The sequence below is a fragment of the Trichechus manatus genome, unplaced genomic scaffold (genome assembly GCF_000243295.1).
Source record: "Trichechus manatus latirostris isolate Lorelei unplaced genomic scaffold, TriManLat1.0 scaffold00131, whole genome shotgun sequence".
In the NCBI taxonomy this organism is placed as follows: domain Eukaryota; kingdom Metazoa; phylum Chordata; class Mammalia; order Sirenia; family Trichechidae; genus Trichechus; species Trichechus manatus.
The window spans coordinates 1661978-1685468 of record NW_004444067.1 but is presented as its reverse complement, the minus strand read 5'-3'; the positions used below and the strand labels follow the sequence as shown (position 1 = coordinate 1685468).

The 23491-nt window shown below is 49.4% G+C and overlaps 1 protein-coding gene across 1 annotated transcript in view; it reads right to left on the bottom strand.

Moving 5' to 3' along the window:
• Window positions 1-23491, bottom strand: part of DNAH10 (dynein axonemal heavy chain 10) — a 136665-nt gene that overhangs the window by 13855 nt on the left and 99319 nt on the right. Inside the window, exons 48-63 of the mRNA XM_004384997.1 lie at window positions 23204-23297; window positions 22732-22899; window positions 22021-22209; window positions 20018-20189; window positions 19082-19285; window positions 18338-18418; window positions 15680-15877; window positions 14738-14899; window positions 13926-14100; window positions 9628-9809; window positions 8173-8309; window positions 6433-6650; window positions 4330-4551; window positions 3930-4077; window positions 1951-2230; window positions 996-1225 (exon numbers count right to left, since the gene is read on the bottom strand). Of these exons, the coding sequence (XP_004385054.1) occupies window positions 996-1225; window positions 1951-2230; window positions 3930-4077; window positions 4330-4551; window positions 6433-6650; window positions 8173-8309; window positions 9628-9809; window positions 13926-14100; window positions 14738-14899; window positions 15680-15877; window positions 18338-18418; window positions 19082-19285; window positions 20018-20189; window positions 22021-22209; window positions 22732-22899; window positions 23204-23297 (2860 nt within the window). The remainder of the gene's footprint in view (window positions 1-995; window positions 1226-1950; window positions 2231-3929; window positions 4078-4329; window positions 4552-6432; window positions 6651-8172; window positions 8310-9627; window positions 9810-13925; window positions 14101-14737; window positions 14900-15679; window positions 15878-18337; window positions 18419-19081; window positions 19286-20017; window positions 20190-22020; window positions 22210-22731; window positions 22900-23203; window positions 23298-23491) is intronic.

Sequence of the window (23491 nt, the reverse complement as noted above, 5' to 3'; positions counted from 1 at the left end):
TGCCCCTTTCTTCTAGAACAGTCCTGACTGTTACTTGGAGATTCCATCTTTCCCCATTCATTCCATCCATGGGGCTCCACCCCAACTCCAGGGGAGCATGTGACCCAGGCCCGGCCAATCAGCACCGCATCCCAGGCTGCGGGACCTGGTTTAGGGTGGCCATATGACTTAAGGAACTCTCAGGACCTTCATGATTCTCACTCTTCCCCTTTGGACTTGAACCTGAGAGGAAACGAGGCCAGAGCCCTGTTGTGACCATGAGGAGAGCTTGGCTCCATGGGGAAGCTAAGAATGGAGCCAACCTAGCAGACAGACAGCTCAGAAACCGAGAGAAGTAAGTCTTGATGATATGTTTGCTTAATGGCTACAGAGTTCCTAGTTCAGGTGATGAAAAAGTTTTGGAAGCAGATAGAATATATACACTGTGAATGTAATTAATGCCACTGAATCGTATACTTAAAAATGGTTAAAAGGCAAATTTTATGTTTTTCATATGTGTCTCTATTCCACTGTGTATGCTCTACCTGGTCACTTTCATGCTCACGTCTGTAATGATGGGACCCAGCTCAGGTGGCAGATGGAAAATCCACAACTGTGTCGCTCATTCAGTATTACTCTTTCTCATGGACCAGCCTTTCCCACCCCTACTAGGACGGAGATGGCCATCAATGAGTGGCACTGGGTTTCTGAAGACCAGGCAGCTGCTCTATGTGCGTTTGCTGCGGATGGCTGAGGGATGGTCCGATTTTCATGAAGTTTCTAACTTTCTCTGAACACAGCGATAGTTAAGCTCCAGAACATACCAGGATCAAAGTGCTCCTAAGTCTGGCCAGCCCCTGGAGGTCAAGAGTCCAGCCCTAGAACCAGCAATGTGCTCCAACATCAAAGCTGGTGTCTCCAGTGAGAGCGGATGGTGAAGAGGCCACTGTCCCAGACCCAGAATGATCGCACATCCAGCCCAAGCATGGCTGCCCCGCCCCTGCCTGCACTCATACCTCTGTAGCCTTGGACTTGGTCTCCTCCAGGGTTTGCACCAGCTCGACATTGTCCAACATATTCCCCGTGGAAGTGGCCAGTTCCCGAAGGAGGGAGTCTTCCAAGTCCTTCAGCAGGTTCTTGTTCTCACTCGTCTCCTGGATGAGGTGTTCCCTCTGCTCTTCCAGCTCTCTCCTCTCATAGGCCACCAGCACACTCAGCAGCTGATCCTCAAGGCCTTTCAGTGTAACTGTGGGGGGGAAGGAGCTGAGAAGAGGCCATCACTGCCATATCCACACGACACATTGAATGCTGTGTCCCATAACCTACACAGCTATGCCTGGGACAAGCCTAGGGTGTGTCTAAAGCAGCATTTGAGGAGCACAAGAATTGACACCCCTACAAAAATCAACATAAAGGAGCAAAGTAAAAAATAGCAGATGGGATAGAGATGTTGCTGTAAGAGTGGTAGACAAAAAGAGTGAAGACGTACGTACTCAAATACAATCCAGGGTCCAGGCTCCCACATGTTGGTGGGCCCTAGGTTAAAATACACCCAAAACTAATGAGCTTATTTAAGCCGCTGTAAACAACCCTAAAAAAATGGCATTTAATTTTTATCAGAACTCAATTGAGAGGAAGGGGAGAAATACAAATCACGACATAAATTTAAATACACAAAAATCCTATCACTTCCTGAGCCAGCAGAGGTCTCACCCCAATCCAACGGGATCCGTGAGTCCACGGTCAGCTCAGACTCAGTGTGTCTCAAAACATGTAACTCACTGCATTCCAAAGGGCACCTGAAACTTCTAGGTTTTTGCTTAATTGTTAAGAGGCCATTAGTTCAGATGTGACTATAAGAGAATGACCAGGGGTCCCTGTATGAAATGATGTCCCCTAGAAGCCTCCGTCTTGGATTGTGGTTCTGTGGTAACCACCTTCATTTGCAATTGACGTTCTGTACATTCTTACCAGTATAATTGATCACCATCGCCTTCCCAAACACTGACGGGGTGTATCTGGGATTGGCCAGTTTGGTGTTGAGATACAGTCTGAAATTTGAGTCATAGTCAACTTCCTTGTCTCCAAGTATGATAAACTGCCGTCCTTGGGAGACTTTTATGTTCTTTTCTAGGACGTTATCAATAACGGGATCGATATACTCATCAACATCATGGAACAGGAAAGGAGTCCCATACTTTATAGACATTTCCAGCTGCTTTAAGAAGTCAGGGTCATTAAAGGAGGCAACCTGCAAGAGAGGGGAAGCAGGTGCTAGAAGTCAGCATACTTAATTGTACCCTTGACAAATCCAAGGGAACAATGCCTTGGAAATAGAGAGTGAGCATGTCATGACCTTGAAGGGAGCCCAACGGGGAAAAATGATAGGGAGAGAAGCAAGGTGTGTAACCCATATAAACCCAGAAATCCATGAGGTTCAGGCTCAGAGCAGCATCTCATTCAAAAAGCATAGTTCGGTACCAAAGTAATTACAGTGAATTTCATTCTTTACTCGCATCTCTCAGAAGATCTCAAAAGGGATCCAAACACAGAGACCACAAAAATAATTTTTTAATCTTTTTTTTTTTTTTCACTTCCCTCACACCTCATGACAGATCCAACATCTCTTTCCTCAAAATATCTGAAACAATGCTTCCTCTATCTCCAGCTCCTGGAGCTTCCCTTCTTCTCCAGCCCCCTTCTCCAACTTGATAATGTTGATTTACTTATTAGCCTCTCTCCCCATAAGCCAGAATCCTTCTTTTTTAAGAGATGGAGTGGGAATAGGACTGGCGGCTAGGAGTGGACTGGCAATTTCAGAACTCTCTGGCAGGCTTAGGGAAGGGAGAATTCTAGAAACACTCCCGTGTTAATAATGTTTGTCCCGCTTCAGATATATGTGAATTTTAGAGGGAGAAATTCCCTGACCATGGAACTCAAATGGATGTCCTCCCCAGCAGCACATCAACACCTGGAAGCAAGGTCTAGAAAAAAAGAAGGGAAAGTTACAACTGAAAATCACTAACTTGTTCATTAGTCCACCGAAAAAGAGATCAAGCCCCAGCAATTCTAATCCTAGGTATGTACTCAAGAGAAACAAAAATATAGGTGCACGAAAAAACGTGTACACGGCCGTTCACAGCAACATAATTCACAATAGCCTGAAGGTGGAAACAACCCAAATGTCCATCTGCTGTTGAATGGATAAAAGAAATGTGGCATAGCCAAACGATGGAATGTAATTCAGCTATGAAAAGGAGTGAAGCTCTGATCCATGCTACAACATGGATGAACCTTGAAAACATCATACTAAGTGAAAGAAGCCAGTGACAAAAGACTGACGGCATTTCTACGAAATGTCCATGATAGGCAAACTCAGAGACAGAAAGACGATCAGTGGTTGCTAGGGGCTGGTGCAGGGAGAAATGAGCGTGACTGCTAATGGGTGTGGGGTTTCTCTTTAGAGTAATGAAAATATTCTACAATTGATCGTGGTGATGGTTGCATAACTCTGTGAATGCACTAAAAACTGTTCACGTATACCGTTTACATGGGTGAATCGTATGGATATGTGAATTATATCTCAGTCAAGTTGTTAACCGCCCCCAAAACAAAAAAACACAGTGACCGAGCATCTACCGCCGTACACCCTGCACTGGGTGGAGGGGCGCAAAGATGAGAAAACCGTGATCTTTGCCTTCAAGTTGCTCACAGCCGAGAGAGGCTGCACACGTAATGAGGAGAACGGTGCCAGGTGCTCATGGCACCCAGAAGGCTCTGCGGGGCCAGCAGGCAGAGGAGGGTGGGGGGCTCAGTGTGGGGCTCAGGCGTTGGCATTTCAGCTCAGCCTCAGGGGAGGCGCAGGGCTGCTGGGTAGTGGGGGCTTCGTCTGAAGCTCTGCTTTGCAAAGGGGCAGCACGGCAGAAGGGACCGCGGGGGGCGGGCCCTACCCGCAGGTTGTTCTTCTCCTCCTTCCTCTTGATCCAGTTGAGGGCCTGCTGCTGGGGGTCGATGCACAGGGGGAAGCGGCTGGCCCTGGTGGTGAGGATGCCATTCTGGATGGAGAGCTCGTCAGGCGGCAGCCCCTGGGAGCCCCACCTGGAAGGGACAGCGGCAGTGACCAAGGGCGGAGGGCGGTGGGCTTGGCCTGCCGGGACCATCCACCAGCCCCGGGCTGCGGGGACCGGCAGCTCGCCCGGCCATTTCTGTGCTGTTGAGTCAGCTGGACTTCTGGGTGTGGCCCAGGCCATCGTCCTCCTGCCACTCCCTGCCTCGAGCCAGGGTGACACCACATAGGCCCCAGCCTAAGGTCCCTCCCTCCCTGTCCTCCTGGCTTGGGGCAGCACGCACCTGCTAATCTCGACATCGTCCGTGAGTAAGCTCTCTAATCTAAAAGGCTGGCTCAGGGGAATCCCCCGCTTCAGGATATCATTCTGCCAAACTTGATTGACCATCTCGTCCCGGAACTCCCATGTAAAGGCGCCTTCATAGCTCAGGAAAGCCGCGCACAGCAGGCAGTCTCCTAGTAACTTCACTCGGCGGTGCATCAGCTCGTCCAAGTCTTTCAGCCACCTGTCGGGGGAGAGGGGAGCCGCGGTCAGCACTTAACCTTCCAGCCACCACCCACAGGAATGTTCCAGAAGGACCAGCTTGCTGCATTGCCAGTGGAGATTTCTGCCCCAAATGTAGCCAGTTCACCCTAGTGAACCTAATGTTTTGTCCCACTCCAGCGCTCAACAGAACTTGGCATCTAGCAACCAGCCAACCAGTTGCCATCAACTTGATTCTGACTCATGGCGACCCTACGTGTGTCAGAGTAGAACTGTGCTCCATGATGTTTTCAATGACTGTGATCTTTCAGAAGTACGTCACCAGGCCTTTCTTCCAAGTCACCTTTGGGTGGAATAAAACCTCCAACCTTTCGGTTAGTAGCCAAGCACTTTACCATTAGCCACGCAGGGCTTCCATTTAGTAGGGGCCCAATAAATGTCTGTGGAATGCATTTTGTTCCAGTGCTATTTATCCCGTAGTAATGACACTGCTTCTAAACACTTAATCAGAGGTATACAAAAATACGTCCATCAGAGCGGCTCAGCACCAGAGTTAACAAGCTCTGCCCTCCCTGGTGGCAGAAATCCACCCAAGGTAAAAGAAAGCAATGTGTCATTTAGCCTCTTCTGGGAAATGCCCAAAGTCGACTAGTTCCAGAACTACTGAAAATCATGTGTGTTCCTCGACACCAGTTTTACAGGATGTCCCAGCCAGTGGACTAGCCATGCCCAGTGGGTTTGCCCATAAGCATCAGACAGCCCCACCCACGTAAGACTGACACCCAGGACCCAACAAGCCACTGGGGCCCTGAGGAAGCACCAGCCAGCTACAGACTCTTCCAGGACAGACTCAGGGGTCAGAGGTCACCGAGAAGCAAATATTCCCATGACCTAGGTTACCTGCCACAGGCCACTGGTTTCTCCTTGTTCTCCACAGCTGTGCTGCCTCTTCACCCCTTAGTAACTACTAAAATGATACTCAGTACCTGATGGACGCACAATTTATAAAATGGCCGTTAGCCACCTTAGATGTGATAGTAGTAAAATAAGAACTTTCCACATGATTCTTGGATAAAAAGACAACACAGAATGAAGAATCAACGCTGCAAGAGATTCCACTTTTGACGTTGATGTACAAACAACAAATCTTCCCTTAGAGCTGCAGTAAATTCTTGTCACTCGTGGTCACTGTGGTCTACAAAGTCACCACAAACACTTCTGTAGCCAACACTGCTTCTAAGGAAACACAGGGTCAGGTTCCACGAGCCTCTGGTCACAACATCTTCCTTGACTAATCAATACATGGAGCCCTGGTGGCACATGGTTAAGAGCTATGGCGAGCTACGGCTGCTAACCAAATGCTGGCAGTTTGAATCCACCAGCCACTCCTTGGAAACACTCTTATTTTATGGGTGGGTTCGAAGACACTATTTATCACTGTTCACTCATCAACACTGAACTCAGCCAACAGCGCTGAGACTCAGCCTGAACGCAGCTGCTCTAACACACGGATCTTCTCCGTGAGGCACATCACCGAATTTTTGTATTCAGGCACACCAGACAGCACTCTAGCACCACGTTTGGGGCCATTTTAAGCAGTGAAATCACCAGCCAAAAGCAAAAAACGCAAAAAATGTGGCATTAAATAGACTAGACACTGGTTTACAGCCTGAGAGCTGAGACAGGAAGGCAGAGCTGCCTGAAATGTTCGACCTCAGCTGGGAACGTGCCTATCTGACTCACATTTTTCACCACTCTGCACATCTGTGAACAGCTGCAAAAGTACCACAGGTAGTAGTTTTCGGTTACAAATAAATTTTAGCAAGTAGGCAAACTCCCCAATATGAAATCTGCAAATAATAAGTACCAACTGTACTGACCCGGATTCATTACCCAGACTCACCTGATGTTTTCAGACCCGAGACCTGAGATGAGTTTGTCGGCTGCAATCAGCCGTCTCTCCATGATTTCGGCTTCTTCCTGTAGCTTTTGCTTTTCCAATATGGCTGCCTCATATTTGGCCCCCAAAGCTTCCAGTTCTTTCTGGATCATGGCCAACTCATTCTGGATCCTTTCCAGCTCCCGTTTAGTCAGGTAGAAGTTCCGCTCCAGCCTGGCCACCTGAGTGAAGGTATTCACAGGACGATGGGGCAAAGGACCCAGCAACACAGTCTGGAGCCATGGAGGCTGGATGAACCCCCAAAACTACTGCCCTGAGATAATCTTTAAACCTTAAACCAAAAATATCCCCTGAAGGTCTTTAAATCAATACCATAGGTTAACTTAATTAGTAAAGAATGTTTGCCTTGAACATCGAGCTCTTTTGAAGAACTATCTATCTGGTATTAAACTGACAACAGCAACTCAAAAGGTCAGACAGGAAGCGTGGGGGGCAGTGAGTTCACGTTCGTTGGGGAGGAACAATTCAGAAAAGGAAGGTGAAAATGGTTGCACAACTTGAAGAATGTGATCAATGTCACTGAATTGTACATGTAGAAATTGTTGGATTAGTCAATGTTTTGCTGCGTATGTTCTCAACAACAACAACAGAAAAAAAAGCCTCAACCTTATGTCCACACTGCGTGTTTTAAGGATGTTCAAACTCTTTGGGGCAACCACATGTCACTATCGAGGCACACAGCTTCCTTTCTGAGTTTTATTTCAACAGTTTGCCGCAAAAGCTGTACATCCCTTAAAGAAAGGTATCCCGCACCACGGTTAGCAGATGGTTTGATTTTCATGTGTACTAAGGTCACCTTAGTACACAAAAAAATGAAAGGACCTGTGGTTCTAAGTCAACAACTCTAAAGAACACATTCAAGACAACACTGCTTTAGCATGGGTTCTAGGTTTTCTGAGTAATGAAGCAATGTCAGAATATGGTTGAAAAATGATCAAATGAATATAATGTTCTCTTTGTACTTTGTGTTCTACATGTTACTTTAACCCTGTGGGTCTTAACTGGAGCGGATTTGCTCCCCGGAAACAGCTGGCAAGGTCTGTAGACATTTCTAGTTGTCATAAGTTGGAGGTGGGGATGCTACTGGCATCTAGTGGATGGAAGCCAGGGATGCTGCTAAACATCCTACAAGGGATAGGACAGCCCCCACAGCAAAGGATTCTTGTTGTGTGCCGTCAGTTCTGACTCATAGTGACCCCATGTGACAGAGCAGAACTGCCCCATAGGGTTTATTAGGCTGTAATCTCTGTGGAAGCAGATCGCCAGGTCTTTCTCCCATGGAGCCACTGGGTGTGTTCGAATCACCAATCCTTCAGTTAGCAGCTGAGCACTTAACCACTGCACTACCCAGGGCTCCTTCAACAAAGGATTATCTGGCCCCAAATGTCCACAGGGCCAAGGTTGAGAAACCCTGCTCTAACCCTAGAGAACAATCAGGAACATCTTTTGTCCTGCTCTTTTCACAGAGAACCTGACAATCTTTCAGACCTCGGTTCTGTCGGTTCGCATTATGTCCAAATGGGAGTTGGATTTCAGAGTTATCATTTATTGGCCAGGGGAAATGCTTATGAGGTTTAAAATCAGAATGTTGCCGGGGCCTCTCCAGCAAAGCTGGGGACACGTTAATTCTGACGCCAGATCAGTCTCTGCAAGTGGTTTTCAGGTCTCACACGTGGGCAGTACCTTGTCTCTTTTGGGCTTGATTTCTCTAAAAACGTCACAGTAGCCCATGACAGCTTCAACAAATTTCAGCATTCCCAAGCCTGCTTTGCTCACAGCTTCCATTTCTTCAATTGTGGTGTTGAGCGTCTTCAAGAGACCTAGAGGCCAAAGAGGCAAGGCTGTCAGTGAGTGGCAAGCTCCATCTTGTGCAAGTCCAACAGAAAACAAGTGGAGATGGATGGACAACCCCAGTGCAACACACTCCTTATTCCTCAGCAGCCCTGCGAGCCGGACCAGACACTCCCTCACGCATGCCAGCATGGGCTGGACCCAGTTTTGTGTAAGTGGATGTTTAAGATGTGAGCGAGGGACACCCAGGACCTCCTATGATCCATCTACTTCTGTGTGACCCCCAGCAGCTCCGGGGACTCCCACCTGTGCCCCAGAGTGGCTCCATGCAGGGAGCTGACTGGGAAGAGTAGGTACTACAGGTTGTACGTCCCTCGGTCCTCACCCTTGACATGGGAGTTTAACTGCATGTAAATGGAATCCCATCCAATGGATACTCAGAGAGAGGAAGTCATGGTCTTTGTACTTGTTACTGTGTTTAGTTTGGCTTTGTTTGTAAGGGGCTGAAAAAGACCACCTGATGGTAAAGTTCTTGACAGTCAAGACAGTGGTTATATTACAATCTTTTATTCCTTTTGCAAAGACCTGGTGGGGCAGTGGTTAAGAGATCAGCTGCTAACCGAAAGGTTGGCCGTTGAATCCACTAGGCGCTCCTTGGAAACCCTATGGGGCAGCTCTACTCTGTCCTACAGGGTCGCTAAGAGTCGGAATCTACTTAAGGTCAACTTTTTTTTTTTTTTTTTTAGTATCACTCCAACTAGGTCAGGATGCAGGTGCAAAGGGACTCAGCATTCTATAACCAAAGACAGAGGCCCAGCCATGGATGAAGTGTCCCGTCTTACTTGTCCACCCTCCAGGGACCCACAGCAGACCCTATACTGGCTAGGGGAGAGGTCAAGGTTAGATCAACTCTTGGCACCACTGTGCCCTTGGAGAAGATGCAGGGAAGGCAGGGCTGGGCTCCAATGAGACGGTCTTGTTTCCTGGCAGTGAGAACCAGAGCGATTGCTGAGTCAGACATTCAGTGGGCATCTGCTGCTATGGTCCATCCAACATCCATCCTCCTGTTCTAGAGAACAGTAACACTGCCGCCACTTTCCTCGGGGCATACCCCTCCCCAGCACAGTTCAAGCGTCTCAGTGGTGCCAACTCCACTCTGGCTCCACGGTGGGTAGTGACCCATGACAATCAGTCCTGTCTACTCCATCCCAGAGCCACAGTGATCCCATGCGACCAGACTGGGAGGGTCTGCCTGCAGGAAGCCCCTTCCTCGCTCTCCTTCCCTGCCCCGAAGACTTAGATGCCAACTTGAGATGGACCCTGGCTTCTCGCGCATTGCGTACTTACCTCTAATGTTCTTAACTTGGCTCTGGGTGACTGAGTCAAAATCGATCTCCATCAGAGACCTCAGGAAGTTGGGGTCGGACATCATGCCCTTGGCGGTTTTCCAGTTGAGTTCCTTATACCCCTTCATGATGAGGATGCATTCACAGACCGTCTGCACCTGCTTAGGGGGCTTAGCGAAAGACCTGGCAAGAAACGAGAACGTGTGAGGGTCAGATACGAGGCCAGCCACGTGAGAGCTCCAGGAAAGGAGCTGGACCACAAGTCCCTTCTCGGAGGTGACATGGCCTGGAGACAGGAAGCCACATCCCAGCAGGTGCTGGCTCCTGCGGGGAGCTTCCCTGGAGGGAGGGACTGGGTCTTACCCATCAGGTTTCAGACCAGCCTTCTGGAACTTGACCGGACATCAGAATGGGGAGAGGGAGGTCATTAAAATGCAAACCCAGGCCGCCCCCAGAGCATCTAATCTGTAGGTCAAGGTGGAGCCTGAGAATGTGTGGTTTTAATCACACCCTGGGGCGATTCCCCAGACTCTAAACGGTAGCTACTGTTATTATTGCTATTACGATCATCATCATCATCACCACCATCATTCTATCATCCCCATTTACTAGATGAAGGAGCAGGATCACAGCGCTCAGAAGCTCTGCCCGTGTTCGCCCAGGTCTCGGCCGCAGCCTGGGCTCCCTCCAGGCCATGATGCCACTTAACTGCTGTCTTTGTCTTTGATAAGACCAGACCATCACTCTGCTTCCCCAGCACTCAGGCGGCCAGTCCCGAGACCTCCAGAGAAGCCAGAAGCCCAGGAAGACCAGGAGAGGAAGACAGCGTTGCTTCAAGGCTGAGAGAAGCCAGTCTCATATAAACTGTCCCCACTGCCCCAGGCTGCCCGCTGCCAGGCCATGTCCGTCAAAGCCACGCAAGGCACAAACACCAAAGCCACAGAGGGAGAGAAGAAGGAAGGAGATGCAGAAACGGCAAAGAAAAGAGAGAAAGGAAGCAAAGCAGCTGGAGCTGATGATGGGCTCCCTGGATGGGGAGTCGAGGCAGAAACCTGGGAGTTGTCAGCACGTGCTTAGGGGGCCAGGATGACCCAGAGAAGGGGGAGGGAGAGACCAAACTGACCAGCACAGCGGTCTGAAGCCTGTTTGTAGTGGGCAACCCCTCACAGCTCCAGGCCCTGGGGACCCCCTCCACCGCCCAGCAGAGGGGAGGAGAAGAGAGGGAGCCACACTGGGTAAGGACAAGCCAGGACAACAGCCCTGCGGAGGGCGGAGGGCGGCCGGTCCCAGCCCGAACCCTGATGATTAAAATAATGGCCTGAGTCATCAGGGAAAGGCTCCATTAGGCAGCGTCTCTGCTGACAAAAGCGAGGCGCTGTCAGGGGTTGTTAAAGTTTCCCTCAGGGCGGGTAAAGGCCAGCCTAGACCACTGCTCTCTGAATTATCAGGGGAGGAAACAATCAGTGACATGCATTCAGATACAAGACAGACAGGACCCAGGACCCACGCAGGGTCCTGAGCCCTTATGCAAGATAGTAACCTTTCAGGGGTCTCAGTTTTACATCTATAAAATGGGTATGCAGCACTGGAGACTTCCAGCTCCAAACTCCTATAATTCTAGGAAAGTGAAGTTCTCTGCCAAAAGCATACAGACCATGCTCTGGGACCTCTTTTATCCCAAGCATGGCGTTTTCCAGCGATGCTGGATCCCAGAAATGGAGCCCCCTCTGTTTCATTCGATTCCTCCCTTCTGTTGCCTGAAGGGCTGACTCAGATGGAGTGCCTGGTCAAAACCACTAGCCCCCATTTTCTACTGGGATGAAAACACTGAACAAAGCAAACTCAGGGATAAAAACAGAGAAAAGATGACCGCCTGCCCCCACCGAAGGAAAAGCATCACTCCAACCCCCCCATCCCTGAACCCCTCGACCCCAGCCATGCTGCTCTCTCTGCTCCTCCCACAGGCCACGCTCCTTCCAGCATCCTCAGCCTGGAGGGGACCCTCGAGCCTCTATCCTCCAAATGGAGAACTGCTTTCCAGCTGCTTCCTGGGATGACTTCCCTGGCTGGCCAGACTAGGACAGTCCCCAGTCACCCGCAGCCATAGCAGCAAGGACCTGTCCTTCCTAATCTTCTCCTGTGTCATTTTTACCATCCACGGAACAGTCCTATGTGGACGCCTGCACCTCCCCGAGACTCGCCGCATGCGGCAATGCCCTCGTCTGCGTGTAGACACTCGGTTCTGCCAGATGAACAAAGGAAGAAAAGTAACATGGCAAGCCTTAGACTTGGGCCAGCCAGAGACAAAGGGAGCCTTTTACAGCAAGGAGAAACATCCACTTCTAATCTTCCTGCTTTTTTTTTTTTTTTTTAACATTTTATGATTTCTACAAAGGGGATTGCGCATTACAGAAAGGCAAGGCTACTTAAAGAATTAAAGGATTATGGGATTGTCAAGATGCAAGTGCTGATTTATCATACTTAACATCCAGATGACCTAAAGAAAGCCAGACCACAGTCCTCTGGAAAAGAAATAAAATCGGGTCCAAACACACGTAGAACACCAGGAAAAATCTCAACTAGATCAAAGATTTAAATGTGAAAAATTGCACCATAAAAGTACTAGAAAACACCACGGGGAAATTAAATTTCACAGCCTTGCAGTGGTAAGGCCTTTTAACTATGACACGTTACACATTATACAGAAACCATAAAATAAGATATTGATAAAACTTGCCAAATAAAAAGTTAAAAACCTATGCACGGCAAAAACAAACATATACCCAAACCTCGTAAAGTCAAACGGCAGATGACAAACTGGGGAAAATGTTTGCAACTCACATCATGGATAAAAAAACCAAACCCAATGCCTTCGAGTCAATTCCGACTCATAGCAACCCTATAGCACAGAGGAGAATCGCCCCATACGGTTTCCAAGGAGTGGCTGGTGGATTCAAACCGCTGACCTTTTAGTTAGCAGCCGAGCTGTTAACCACTGTACCACCAGGGCTCCATATCATGGATAGAAAGCTATTTTATAAAAGGCTCCTGGAAATGGATGAGAAAGAAAAGCAAAAACAACTCAACAGACAAAGCACATAACAGAACAGTTCACAGAAACACACATGACTCTCATATACATTTTTCACATAAAGAAAAAGGATGAACCTCATAATAAGAGAAGTACAAACTAAAACTACACTGAAATACCAATTTTCATCTGGACAACGAGTTAAATCCCAAGTGCTTGCTAACGCCCTCTGCTGGTGAGGCTGTAAAGAAGCAGGCTCTCATGGATTGCCAAACCAAAAGCTGTTGCCATCAGAGGCCCCTGCTCTGGAATAAACAGAACATTCTATTCAAATTTGCATATGTCTCACTAATAAGAAAACAGGGGCAGGCCTTGGACCAGAAATGCTGCTGGTCCTCATGAAATGAGAAAACCACTGAGAATAAGCTTCATTCCCTCAGGAACACAAAATGGAATAGGCCCCACTGACTCGGAAATGGGCATCTCTCAGCTGTGGAAAGAACAGCTGTGGGGCCAGGAGGATGAAATGACTTCTGAAAGTGAGGAAGGGAAAGGAGAACATTGAGGCTCCTAACCCAGTGGGCATCTTCTGTGTGGGGCAGACAGTGCAGGGGAGAGGTCTGGGTGGGAGGGTGTCAGCCTGCTCTTCTTGTGTTTTCACTCGCAGTGCGAAATTGACCATCGAAATCCATTATTGGTGCCCTGGGGAGGCCAGGCTGTGTGGAAGGAAGCGCGCCCATCCACCCCACACCGGCACCCTTCCTGACAGCCAGGCTCTGGCTGTGCGTCGGGCGCCATTCTGCAGATTCACTTGCAAACTGTCTGGGGGTCACATAATGACCCACTCTCACAAGCCCACGTGGCTAGAGATGGATTAAGGCGTCGTGGCCATGCAGTTTTCAGAGGAAGCGCTGTGAGGGCAGACGCCACGTCAGGTTGTCTGTTAGGAGGGTGGATTTACGACGCCTGTCCCTCTCACACACACACCCCCCACCCCCGCCGCCCCGAGCACAGCTTCCTTGGCGAGTCAGCCTGGGTTCAAGGTCAAGCTCTGCCACCTCCCCTTGCTGCGCCTCACCTTCCTCATCTGTAAATAAGGATAATAACAGCCTGCACCACACAAAGGGCTTGTGGAGGGAGGACATGGCACAGGGGGGCGCTTAACACAGTGCGTGGCACTCCGCGTGGGTGCCATAACCCCCACACTGTAACCGCTGGCAGGAGCGAAGCGGGCGGCCAGCGTGTAACTGAAGATGGCTGTGGGTTACCTAATCTCCGTCACGTCGGACTTGTCCAGCTTCTGCAGCTCCAGCTTGGCGGCCTCCAGGATGGGCATGACCTCAGCCAGCGCCGTCTCTGCCTCGGCCTTCTCCGCCGCGATGACCTTGTTCTGCTCCTCTATCTCCATGGCTTTTTCTTCGGCCAGTTTCCTCTTCTCCTCCGCTGCGGGGGGGGGGGGGGGGTTAGGACACACTTCCTGTCATGGAGCCGAAGGGGCATGTGGGCCTCAAAGGGTGGTTTGGGGCCGGAAGAGGAGAGCAGTCAAGCATAGGCCAGGATGGAAGGTGTGGGCCGTGGCAGCCTGTTAGCACTCACGGGAGAACAGACCTCCTGCAGTACATGGGTGTCCGGCACCAGGGCGGCTGTTCTGACTCTGACCTTCCTTTCCTGGCCCACTTGTGTGCTACCAGCTCCGTTCCATGGCCGGACACGTGGCTCCATGGCAGTCCCAACCCTGAGGATGCCCTGACCCTGTGCTCCTGGGTCACTAAGACCCCCTTGGCCTCATCACCTTCCCCGACGTTCACTCACGCCCAGCTCAGAAGCCACCCCACCCTTTGATGTCATCACTCTGCTGACTCCCTGCACACTGGTCACAACATGAGATGTCCTGAGTCCCCTCACTAGGGTATGACATCTCCCCACCCAGAGGGCTGGGTCCCCAGTGCGTAGGACAGCATGGCAGGCCTTCAGTAGGCATGTGCTGGATGCACTCTCAGACTGAAAGGTAGTTCCTCAGGCCTTCTCCCAGAGCAGCCTGTCCTGCAGGCCTGGGCCACGCGGAGCTGCCCACACTTGCCAATGGCTGTGTTGGTGGCAATCTCCTCCAGCAGGGCCTCACAGGCAGCGGACTTCTCTGCCAGCACGATCTTCTGCTCGGCCAGCTTCTGGTTCAGCTCGTCCAGCTGGATGGTGGCCTCCTTCAGCTTGTCCAGCCCGCCCTCCAGACGCTTACATTGAGCTGAGGAAACAGAGCACCCAGGCGTCATCAACAAGGTGGGCCCTTCCTGAGAAACCGAGACAAGCTCTGTGGGGGCCTCCCTGTGATTTGTCCAACCTGTGCTCAAGAAAAAAGAAAACGAATGTCACTTCTTATGATACGTCATGTATATTTCAGGGCCTCCAAGATTGGGATGACACTGGTCAAATGAGTATTTTTCTACAAACAGCGCTTCATTTGGCCAACAGCGCCCTAAAAAAAAAACCAAACCAGTTGCCATTGAGTCAGTTCTGACCCATGGCAACCCCATGTGTGTCAGGGTAGAACTGCACTCCGTACGGTTTTCAAGGCTGAGATCTTTCAGAAGTAGATCACCAGGCCTTTCTTCCAAAGCATCTCTGGGTGGATTCAAACCATCAACCTATCAGTTAGCAGCTGAGCGCCTAACTGTTTGTTCCACCCAGGGACTCCGGCCAACAGCCCCAGCCAGATCATATTTTAAAAGCATTTTCCAACGTTGCACGTTACCGCCAACAAAAAACATCCTCTACTGCAATGAAAATTTAGAGTTACAAAGTGCGTGTCCCCAGATTGAAAATAAAAAATAGGAACCTGCCGGGACCCGAGCCACATGGAAGAATGACTCCTCAAAATGCAAAATTCACAGTGTATTTTGCCTTGCTTCGCTCTTGAGTAGGCCTGGTCTTGCTGACGAATATTTGCTTAAAGAAAAGATCAGCACTTGAGTCCTGTCATCAAGGAATCAAGGTGTCCAGTGGCCGTCCCGTCCCCAAGCCTTACCTATGTTATATTGAGTTTTCTCGTCCAGTAATTTTGAGTACGTGTTAATAAAATCAAGGTAGTTCTTGGGGGTGACGTAGTTACTGCGTCTCAGTTTCTGTAGAAACTGTTGGCTGAATTCGCCCACGGATTCGTGGACCAAAACAACGTGCTTGACCAGCTCTTCTATGTTTTCTGCTGGAATCATCAGGTTATTCCCTGAAGCGGAAGGAATGAGAGAGGTGCCTCTTAAAGGAATGAAAAAGAGCGGCTGTCACATGCCGGTGGCTTTTCTGGGCCACAGAACTGACCCATGTGCTTTAGACATGCTGGCAATTTCTCTTATAGCACAGAAAGCCACTCTCCTTCCCTCCTGTTGGGAAGATCTGTCTTCTCTGGTGGGTAAGACACTGGTGGGGTTTGGGCAATGAGATGTTTTGGAAATAGGTACTGGTGATGGTTCCACAACATTATGAATGGAATTAACACCACTGAAATGTACATATGAAAATGGGTAAAATAAAAAATTTTATGTTATACTTGGAATCCCTGGATGGTGCATGCAAATGGTTAATGCACTCAGCTGCTAACTGAAAGGCTGAAGGTGCCAGTCCACCCAGAGGTGCCTTGGAAGAAAAGCCTGGTGACTTGCTTCTGAAAAATGAGACATTGAACAACCCTATGGAGCACGGTTCTACTGCAACACACATGGGGTTGCCATGAGTTGGGGTCTACTTGACGGCGACTGGTATGTTATATATATTTTACCGTTGGGAAAAAAAAAAAAAAAGATTGTGGCAGGAGGAACTTGAAGTTTCAGGAAGAGATGGCTGCATCTAATTCCTGCACTGTCACCTGTCAGCTGAGCAACTTACAGGCCCTGGGTGAGACTCTTCAGCTAGCGATTCACTGTGTGTCCCCAGGACCCAGCACAGTGCTGGACACGAGGTGGGCCCTCCTGAACGCCCAGTGAAGGAAGTAACGATCGCTGCCTGTGCCGAGATCACACTGCTCCGATTATCTGGCAGACTGTGAACTATACTCCTCTCAGAGCAGAATCTACCCTTTAGATTAAAATGTAGGAAGATGGACCAACAGAACCAATTCATCCAGATTTTGCAGATTTGATCCTTTTTGAGTAATTTTAAACCAGCTGTTGTGGAGTCCAACTCTGACTAATGGCAGCCCCACGTGTGTAAGAGGAGAGCTGTCCTCCACAGGCAGATCACCAGGCCCTTCTTCCGAGGTGCCTCTGGGTGAACTCGAACCTCCAACCTCTTGGTTAGCTGCCGAGAGTATCAACCATTAGCACCACCCAAGAACTCCCCTAAGTTATATTAGGAGTTGGCAAACCACAGTCCGCAGGCCCATTTTACAGCATGCATCGAAAACTTTGCCTTGTAAATATCCATGCTTTGGACACAGTCATCCCAATTCCCTGGAATATAGTCTAAGGAAAAAAAATTCTTAGCAAATTCCATGCTGCGCTATTTACGATACCAAGATACTGAATACTGAAAGCAAATCCAAGTGCTATCCTATTGCTGTGGAGTCAATTCTGACTCATGGTGGCCCTAAAGGACAGAGAAGAAATGTTCCACGGGGTTTGGGCTGTGAATCTTTACGGAAGCAGACTGCCACATCTTTCTCCCGAAGAGCGGCTGGTGCGATTGAACCGCTGACCTCTCAGTCAGCAGCCGAGCACTTAACCACTGCACCACCAGGGCTCCTTAATCTAAGTGCTAACATATAGAAACTGCTAGCACATCTATGAAAACTTGGGTCATCTCTATCGGAGGTTATTTATAAAGTTTCACTGGTACACAGCCATGCCCATTTGTTTATGCATTGTCTCTGACTGCTTTCCTGATATAACTACAGAGCTGAGTAGCAGCCACAGAGCCCGTGTGGCTGCAAAGCTGGAAATACTTAGCATCTGGCCCTTAGACTTCTGCCTGTATAGAGGTACTAATTATTTTATTTACTGAATAAATATTCATGAGGTTGAAACTATTATGTACTTACAAGATCATGTAGGATCATTTGTCATACGACTGCTCGAGTTAAGGTCTAGAGAAAAAGTTTTTCCCTGAAGAGAAATTGATTTTCTTTCTCATATCAGAGACTAAAATTAATAGTCAAGGCCTTAGGCATTTGAAACTCTAGAGACAAATCCAGCACTGACTGATAAATCACTTTACTTTGGGGACCTTGGAGCATCCTTTCAATCAAGGATTGGCAAACTTTTTCTATAAAGAGCCAGACAGTAAATGTTTAGGCTTTGCAAACCAGACGGCCCCTGTTGCAATTAGTCAACTCTGCTGTTGTAGCACAAAAGCAGGCACAGACAATACTTTAATTAACGAAGGAGGCTGTGTTCCAATAAAACTTTATTAACAAGACAAATGGTGGGCTGAATTTGGCCTGTGGGCCATGGTTTGCCAACCACTGCTTTAGATGGTGCCTGATCAATTATCAGCCTAAATTGTCCTTGTAAGTCCCCTGAAATTCCTTTGGACCAATACACAATATACACCAAGAACATACTAACAAAATTTTAAAAAACATTCACTGCCATGGGGCTTAAGTAAGAGAATCCACTGAGCCAGAATTCAGAGAAGTGATAAGAGCTTGTTTTGTTAAACCAGTAACGTAGCCCCAGTGGCACCTCTGACTCACCTAGGTATGATTTAGCGACTGCATGCAGGGCCTGTGGAGGCCAGGGCATGAACCAGTCAATGCCAGTGTTATTCACCAGACCTTGAAAAGAAACAGAAGGAAAGATGAGCGTTCTGCAACCCTGAGACACTCAACAACAGATAGCATCTCTGTACCTAATAAATCGTGAATGAGCTGGACATGTCTGACTCTGACTCACGGAACGCAGGGTTTCTCAATCTCAGCACTGCCGACACTTGGGACTGGATCATTCTTTGTTGTGGGGGGCTATCCTGTGTAGGATGTTGAGCAGTACCCCTGGCCAATACCCACTAGATGCCAACAGTACCACCACCAACCCCAATTGTGAAAACCAAATATGGTTTCAGGCATTGCCAATGTCCCCTAGAAGGAGCAACATTGCCCCTGGGTGAGAAACGCTTTTCTAAAGGCAAGATCTGCACTTTCCACGATGCTGACAGAATTTTCCCAAGTGGAAGAGCAGAGAGAGTGACGTGCACTCACTATGAACCTTGAGCCAGACGGACATCAGCCATGTGCAGGCAACACCAGAGCCCCTTGGCAATTGTGAGGCAGAGGGAAGCTGGCCCCACACCACCGGCGGAGACAGGTGTGGGGCCCAGATGCCCACCCAACGGCCGTGCATGTTTTACTTTGCTGGTGGTGCTGCAGGTACCCGATCGTTCCCAAATGCACACGCCCTGCTGAAGGGGAGAACGGATTTGCAGGTCAGCGCCAGGGTACCTGGGAAGTTTCTGCACCGGGTCCTCAGGGTGTCCCCGACCGGCGACATGCCCAGGACGATGTGCAGGTTGTTGGCGCTCTTGTTCACAAAGTACTGCCACACGGACTCCTTGGCTGGCCCCGTCCCTTGCTTCAAAGCTTCTTGGCCAATCTGACCTAGGATGGACTCCTTCTCATCTTCTGTGAAAAGCGCTGGCACGATTCCTGGGCAACAGACACACGGTTGTCCAAACCGGCTTTGGCTCTTGTCTCTCTAGACACCCGCAGAGACAATGGGGGCGCAACATGCTGGACAGAGCGGGAGAAGAGGAGACTGCAAGGCTGGGGCCCCACACCCCACCGTCTCCCCTTCATCACATCAGGGCTGGGGCCCCGCACCTCCACCTTCTCCCCCTCATCACGGCAGGGCTGGGGCCCCGCACCCCAACCTTCTCTCCTTCATCACGGCAGGGCTGGGACCCCACACCCCCACCTTCTCTCCTTCATCACGGCAAGGCTGGGACCCCACACCCCCACCTTCTCTCCTTCATCACGGCAATGCTGGGGCCCCACACCCCAACCTTCTCTCCTTCATCACGGCAGTGCTGGGTCCCCGCAACCCACCTTCTCCCCTTCATCACGGCAGGGCTGGGGCCCCGCACCCCCACCTTCTCCCCTTCATCACGGCAGGGCTGGGACCCCGCACCCCCACCTTCTCCCCTTCATCACGGCAGGGCTGGGGCCCCGCACCCCCACCTTCTCCCCTTCATCACGGCAGAGCTGGGGCCCCGCACCCCCACCTTCTCCCTCTTTATCAGCCTCCACAGTTGCAAGTGACAGAAACCCTGAGGTTTATTCACCCGCTGTGGGTAAATCCCTTTAGTTCTCATGAGGGGAAGGCCATGGGGATCTCGTTTTAAGTCGGCAGAGGCCTGTGCGTTTCCAGCCTCCCCATACCTGAAGTCAGCATGTTGTTGATGAGTTCCAGGAAGCCCTCCTCTGCCACATGGGCATCTGTGAACAGGAAAATCATCATCTTGTTCTCAGTCCCAAGCTTCAGATACAGGTTCTTCAGATCTTCGCGGAAAGTGTTCTCAGAGTACCCTCGGCTCAGAAGGATCTCGAAGACCTGGCAACACAGACAGCAGCTCTGCCGTGGGGCAAATACACAAGGGACAGCTACCAGATGCCAGGCTCCTCGCCCCTGGCTGCTGCGGTGCCCTGAGCCCCCAGGCAACGCTGAGATGAGGGAACTGCAGAGGGAGGGGACAGCTCCACAAGGGAGAGCTCACAGGCTGACTTGTCCAAGGAGCCTGAGACAGGCACCGGGGCAAGCGAGTACCTGTGAATAGCTGGGGTTGAGTGAAGACTTGGCTCTGCATCGCAAGATCACGAACGCACATCATGAGATGCCAACAGAGCACCAAGTGAACCAGGCTCCCGAGTCCAGTTTCAGAAAAAACGGAGACATTGAGGATAAAGGAAGACCCTAATACTGAATGGGCAAATCTGCTGCAAAAGACCTCTTTAACGTTCTAAAAAGCAAAGATGTCACTTTGATGAGTAAGGTGCACCTGACCCAAGCCGCCGTCTCTTCAATCAGCTCATATGCACGCGAAAGACAGACAATGACAAAAGAAGACTGAACAACTGGTGCGCTTGAAACGTGTTGCTGGGGAAGAATACTGAATACACCACGGACGTTCAGGAGAATAAACACACCAACCTTAGAAGAAATACAGTCAGAATGCTCCTTAGACACAAGGATGGCGAGACTTTGGCTTGCTTACTTTGGACACGTCATCAGGAAAGATTAATTGCTAGAACAGGACCTCACATCTGGTAGAAGGTCAGCGAAAATGAGGGAAACCCTCGATGACATGGATTGACACAATACCCACAGCAATGGACTCAAACATACCAACGATCGGGAAGATGGCACAGGACCGGGCATTGTTTTGTTCTGTTACACATAAGGTTGCTGTGAGTCAGAGCCCACCCAATGGTAATTAACACCAACAACACTGAACGGAGTCAGATAGCAAAGAATTAGAGAGGGACCTGGGGGAGCAGGGAGTGAATTGTGAAGACAACTGCTCTTCAAAACCAAGTCTGAATGCATGGTGCATTCCTCCACTCTTGAGGGTCCTGCAAGCGAATGGCCTGGGAACCGCAGGAGCTGTCTAGAACATTCCAAGAATGGTCTATAACCCTATGTGCAGCAAATTGCTGATACCGTACACTGGGTTACCTGAGGTTGGCCCAAGCCCTCCTTCATGTGAGCGCATCTGACAATTCACAGGATCTACTTGTATTTGCCTTTTTAACTTCATTTGAATATTCTCTATTGCAAAAATAATGCAATAGTTAGATGCTTTGGATATTGAGTTAGAGTGTTAATAACAAGCCAAACAACAACAAAAACCAACCAACTCTATACTCTGTGAAAACATCATATGATGATTTGCTATAGACTGTTCCACCACCCATTTGTCAGTTTGTCCTGCTGTGGTGGCTTGCTTGTTACGTGATGCTGGAAGCTACGCCACCGGTATTCAAATACCAGCAGGGTCACCCATGCTGGACAGGTTTCACTGAAGCTTCCAGACAAAGACAGACTAGGAAGAAAGGCTTGGTGATCTACTTCCAAAAAGCATCCAGTGAAAACCCTATGGGTTACAACAGAATATTGTTTGATGTCATGCTGGAAGACGAGGCCCCTCGGTTGGAAAGCACTCAAAATACACAGTGGCTGCAACAATGGATTTGAGCACACCGATGATGAAGAACACGGTGCAGGAGGGGGCGGTGTTTCATTCTGCCGTGCATGGGGTCACCGGGAGCTGGAGGCAACCTGACGGCAACTAACAACACGCAGATTGCTCTAATATTTGCATGAACCATCAACTGCAGGAAGTGGCATAAAATAAACACATTTCTGGGAAGGGAGATGGACTCACCTCGTAGCCTGCTGTGAAAGCAGCCAGTCTGGCAAGAGACTGCTTCCCCGAGCCACCGACCCCGACCAGCAGGGCATGGCCACGGTCCATCCGAATAATACGGTGCACACGAGTCAAGTGCTCCAGAGCGTCGTCAAAAAGAACCAAGTTCATCTTGGTGTTACTTTCATTATACTCTTCAAGAATTTCCTGAAAGTTTAAAAAAAAAAAAAAAAAATCACTGCATTTTGAGATGCGGACTCTCTCCTTTTGTCCAGGAGAGTTTAAGGATGGAGAAGAGACCTTTATAAAAGTCTACAGTAGTTGAAATAATTAGGCCACTTGGTTTTACACGATGAATCTGACTCTCACAATCCAGAGTTGGATTTGCTGTCCTTTAGTGTGCCAGCAGCGAGCTGAAGCATATGACAAAGCTCAACTCATGAATTATAATTACAAGAACTAGTGCTTCCCAAACCTGGCTGCACATCACCATTCTGGGACCCTCCACAGGCTTGGTGAGCTAACTCAGGGGGTGGGCCTGGAAGACTGTGTATCTAAGGAATCCCTCACGTCCTTCCAATGTACCACTAGATGTGGAGACCACTGGATCAGACACAAGCTCGCATCTCAGAGCCTGAGAGAGAGGCCTGGGTGTCTCACTTGGGTCCACCCGCTTGCCCCACGCCCTCAGAGGAAGCACGCCCATCGAGAAGGGAGCCCCATCCACACCTGGAACAGAGCCTTCGCTGCCTCGTAGTCCTGGATGTCTTCATAAACGCGTGCTTCCTCTTCGTGCAGAGCCATCCGGAAGTCTCCATACAGGATGGGGTCCCTCATTACCACCTCCAGGTCATCATTAAAATGCTCCTCAACCAAGTTTCCTATGTGGCCTTGGACCTTAAAATGGAAGACCACTTAAAGACCCAAACTCCCACAATAGCGTTATGTGCTAAAACTCGTCAGAGAAAGAACATACGCCCTTATTATCCTATCAGAAGTAATTCACGTACATTTTTCTCAATTGCTGTAAAGTTCTGAGTCATCCACCCTCCTCTACCTGCTGACTTTTATTACATCTGTTTTTCTGCAATTAGTGTCTTATAAAAAATACACTGGGATCATGTTCTAAACTTGCTGATTTCACTTTGAGAAGAATTTTGAGGCCAGGTCTGCAGTGACTGCTGCATTTGGATGTACTGACCAGCTGCTTGTCGGTTTCATTGATTAATCGGTCGTGGAAGACTCTCAGACACTCGTTCCTCCAGACCCTCACCATCTGGGGCACCGCCTGGAACCTACACGGTTAAAGGGGCAAAATCAGCTACAAAGTCACACAGAGACACACAGGGCTAAGCAGACTATTTTTAGACAGATACACAGAGTGCAGAAAAGGATGAACATGTAGACATCCAACCAGAGAGTTTGATGGGAGCGAATAAATCCAAGTAAGGACCATAAAGCCATTGCTCGTAACCACTTCTATCGTAAG